A 4,016-nucleotide genomic window follows, 5' to 3' on the forward strand; every position below is an offset into this window, starting at 1 on the left:
CGCGAATGCAAACCGTGGCTCTCACGTGACTTTCTGAAGCGCCCCCGCAGCAGGCCCAGGTACCTTGAGTGGACTAAGTCTCACTTTACGGCAGTGGCATCAGATGGTGGCTACAGAAGGTTGCCGACGTCCCTGTGTGCTCTAACAGGCTCTGCACACCAGGGGACGAAAGGACCAAGGAACTCTGCCCTCAGGAATCCCAAGTGACTGGAGGGACACAGCGTCAGGGCCCCAGGCAGTGTCGCCCACTATTCAGGAGGTGGGTAGAGGCTCCGCAGCTTCATTTCGTCCAGTCCCTTGCAGTATTTAAAATTGTTGTCAAGATGCTGCATTAACTCAGGCAGGTCTACAAAGGCGTCCCAAGCAGCAAACATGTCTGTGATGAAATAGTCAATGAAAGAGATTTGGGATTTGGGGATGTTGCAGGTATTTCTGTCAAAAACTGGCATCACCACAGGCAAGTCCTGTCGCTTCTCTTCATCAGTCTGAGAAAAACATTCTTCTGAGATACGAGTGGCCCACTCAATGCACTTCTCCAGGGGTCGGCAGGGATTGGACACATCAGCACACTTAATCAGCATTCCTTTGATCAGACTGCGGTTGTCTGGAGTTCTGAGCATAGTGATTATGGCTTCTTGATGTTTATCAGTTTTCCCATCTTCCTCTAATGCTGCCAAGGGCTTGTTGATGCTATTGACAAATTTGTTGACGTGCTCAAAGTGCTCTGTCATTTCTGTGGCTAAGACCATGTCGATAATACTCTGGTGCAGCGTCCGGTAGTCATCCCTCTCCATGTTTTTAAAGAAGTTGCATTTATCATCACGAGTGGTCAGCTGGAAGGCCAAGGCCGCGAGGTGGCTCTCGAGCACAGCAGTGTCATTATACAGAATGGCCAGCTCGCTCCCAGCACTGCACAGGAAGGAGTTGGTTCTCCTGGGGTGGTCCAGGTCATGGACAGTGGCTGCAATGAGGGCAGCGATCTCATCAAGTGGATCTAAAGTTTACTTTATCCTCTCTTTGCAGAGAAAATAGGCAGTGGCGTGAAGCACATCGGCAGAATGTGTAGAATTGTGGTAGGGGTTAGAAGCATGATAACTGGCTTCAATAATTTGCAACCACGATCTCAGCATTGTCTCAGAGCATTTTAAGACTTCACAGACTCCAAAGCGAGCGAATATTTTGAGACCAAGATAAATCAAAGGCCTTTTATGAGTGGCAGCCTCCAGTTGAAAAATATCAAAGTCCCAGGATTCCTCATTTTCCATGGCCCGAGTTATCCGTGATGGGACATTGCGAAGGGAGGTGGGGGGGATTACACTGCTGGAAACCTGCTGAAAGTTTTTTGTTGAAAGAACATACTCATTCCTGGATGGTCTTCGCAAAACATCAGACATTGGGCCTCCCTGGTGGCGCCGTGGTTGAGAGTCCGCCTGCCGATGCAGGGGACACGGGTTCGTACCCCGGTCTGGGAAGCTCCCACATGCTGCGGAGCGGCTGGGCCCGTGAGCCATGGCCGCTGAGCCTGCACGTCTGGAGCCTGTGCCCCGCAACGGGAGAGGCCACAGCAGTGAGAGGCCCGCGGATCACAAAAAAAAAAAAAAATCAGACATTAAGCTCCCAACAAGGTCAACGGCACGAGGATCATCGTCCTTAGCATCAAATTGTGGTGAATATAATTCAGGGGTTCTTAGAATTTCCAGCACACGATCTAAGGCTTCTGTCACAGGCATGGGACTGCTTTCCTGGGCAGCACTGATGATATCGACTGCCTTGGTGATGGGCGCCTCGATCTACATGGAACGTATCCAGGCCATGGAGGAGCGATGTCTCTGGCTGGAAACTCTGCTTGTTCGAGAGGCAGCAGTTCTGACATCTACTGAGCTTTTTCTCCCGTCGTTCTGTTTGCCTGACTGATTATCTGTATGAGTGTCAGACTGAACACATTCAGCTATTTTCTCAGTCTTATTGTTGCCATTGCACACTCTGACAATGGACACATAGTGTCTAATTTTTCCTCCCTGCCCAATGGCAGGTATCATCTTCACATTTTGTTGTTGAAAGATATACAGAGAAGCCAGGGTGAGTCACCCCATCACTCCCTCCTCTGGACCTTAGTTCCTCCTGATTGTCACTCGTTACACTGAGAACAGATTTCGGGACTCAGCACATGCAGCCATAATGTGTGCCTAATTCCACATCCCAGTCACTGGGACACAAAATTTTTGTGTCTTCAAATCTGGCTCCCATATCACCACTCACATATGTCAGTTCTTCCTCTACAGCTGAGTCAGTGAGTAAAGACACATAAACAGAAGCAGATTAATATGAACAAGGTTTTACTGAAGAATCAACATTGTGAAAATGACTCTACTGCCCAAAGCAATCTACAGATTCAATGCAATCCCTATCAAACTACCACTGGCATTTTTCACAGAACTAGAACAAAGAATTTCACAATTTGTATGGAAACACAAAAGACCCCGAACAGCCAAAGCAACCTTGAGAACGAAAAACGGAGCTGGAGAAATCAGGCTCCCTGACTTCAGACTACATTACAAAGCTACAGTAATCAAGACAGTATGGTACTGGCACAAAAACAGAAACATAGATCAATGGAACAGGACAGAAAGCCCAGAGACCAACCCAGGCACATATGGTCACCTTATCTTTGATAAAGGAGGCAGGAATGTACAGTGGAGAAAGGACAGCCTCTTCAATAAGTGGTGCTGGGAAAACTGGACAGCTACGTGTCAAAGTATGAGATTAGATCACTCCCTAACCCCATACACAAAAATAAGCTCAAAATGGATTAAAGACCTAAATGTAAGGCCAGAAACTATCAAACTCTTTGAGGAAAACATAGGCAGAACATTCTATGACATAAATCACAGCAAGATCCTTTTTGACCCACCTCCTAGAGAAATGGAAGTAAAAACAAAAATAAACACACGGGATCTAATGAAACTTCAAAGCTTTGGCACAGCAAGGGAAACCATAAACAAGATGAAAAGACAACCCTCAGAATGGGAGAAAATATTTGCAAATGAAGCAACTGACAAAGGATTAATCTCCAAAATTTACAAGCAGCTCATGCAGCTCAATAACAAAAAAACAAACAACCCAATCCAAAAATGGGAAGAAGACCTAAATAGATATTTCTCCAAAGAAGATATACTGACTGCCAACAAACACATGAAAGAATGCTCAACATCATTAATCATTAGAGAAATGCAAATCAAAACTACAATGAGATATCATCTCACACCAGTCAGAATGGCCAGCATCAAAAAATCTAGAAACAATAAATGCTGGAGAGGGTGTGGAGAAAAAGGAACCCTCTTGCACTGCTGGTGGGAATGTGAATTGGCACAGCCACTATGGAGAACAGTATGGAGGTTCCTTAAAAAACTACAAATAGAACTACCATATGACCTAGCAATCCCACTGCTGGGCATATACCCTGAGAAAACCATAATTCAAAAAGAGTCATATACCAAAATGTTCATTGCAGCTCTATTTACAATAGCCCAGAGATGGAAACAACCTAAGTGTCCATCGTCAGATGAATGGATAAAATAGATGTGGCACATATATACAATGGAATATTACTCAGCCATAAAAAGAAACGAAATTGAGCTATTTGTAATGAGGTGGATAGACCTAGAGTCTGTCATACAGAGTGAAGTTAAGTCAGAAAGAGAAAGACAAATACCGTATGCTAACACATATATATGGAATTTAAGAAAAAAAAATGTCATGAAGAACCTAGGGGTAAGACAGGAATAAAGACACAGACCTAGTAGAGAATGGACTTGAGGATATGGGGAGGGGGAAGGGTAAGCTGTGACAAAGCGAGAGAGAGGCATGGACATATATACGCTACCAAACATAAGGTAGATAGCTAGTGGGAAGCAGCCGCATAGCACAGGGAGATCAGCTCCGTGCTTTGTGACCGCCTGGAGGGGTGGGATAGGGAGGGTGGGAGGGAGGGAGACGCAAGAGGGAAGAGATATGGG

At 45.6% G+C, this 4,016-nt stretch overlaps 1 protein-coding gene across 1 annotated transcript; it reads right to left on the reverse strand.

Annotated features, from left to right (window-relative positions):
• Nucleotides 1-248: 248 nt before the first annotated feature.
• Nucleotides 249-2,048, reverse strand: LOC103070975 (high affinity cAMP-specific and IBMX-insensitive 3',5'-cyclic phosphodiesterase 8A-like). The gene is given in 2 exon segments (XM_082931430.1): nucleotides 249-1,399; nucleotides 1,616-2,048. Coding segments are annotated over 2 exon segments (1,575 nt in total). The 5' UTR covers nucleotides 2,040-2,048.
• Between the last annotated feature and the right edge of the window lie 1,968 nt (nucleotides 2,049-4,016).

Source organism: Lipotes vexillifer, unplaced genomic scaffold (assembly GCF_000442215.2).
Source record: "Lipotes vexillifer unplaced genomic scaffold, Lipotes_vexillifer_v1.1 scaffold937, whole genome shotgun sequence".
Classification (NCBI taxonomy): Eukaryota; Metazoa; Chordata; class Mammalia; order Artiodactyla; family Lipotidae; genus Lipotes; species Lipotes vexillifer.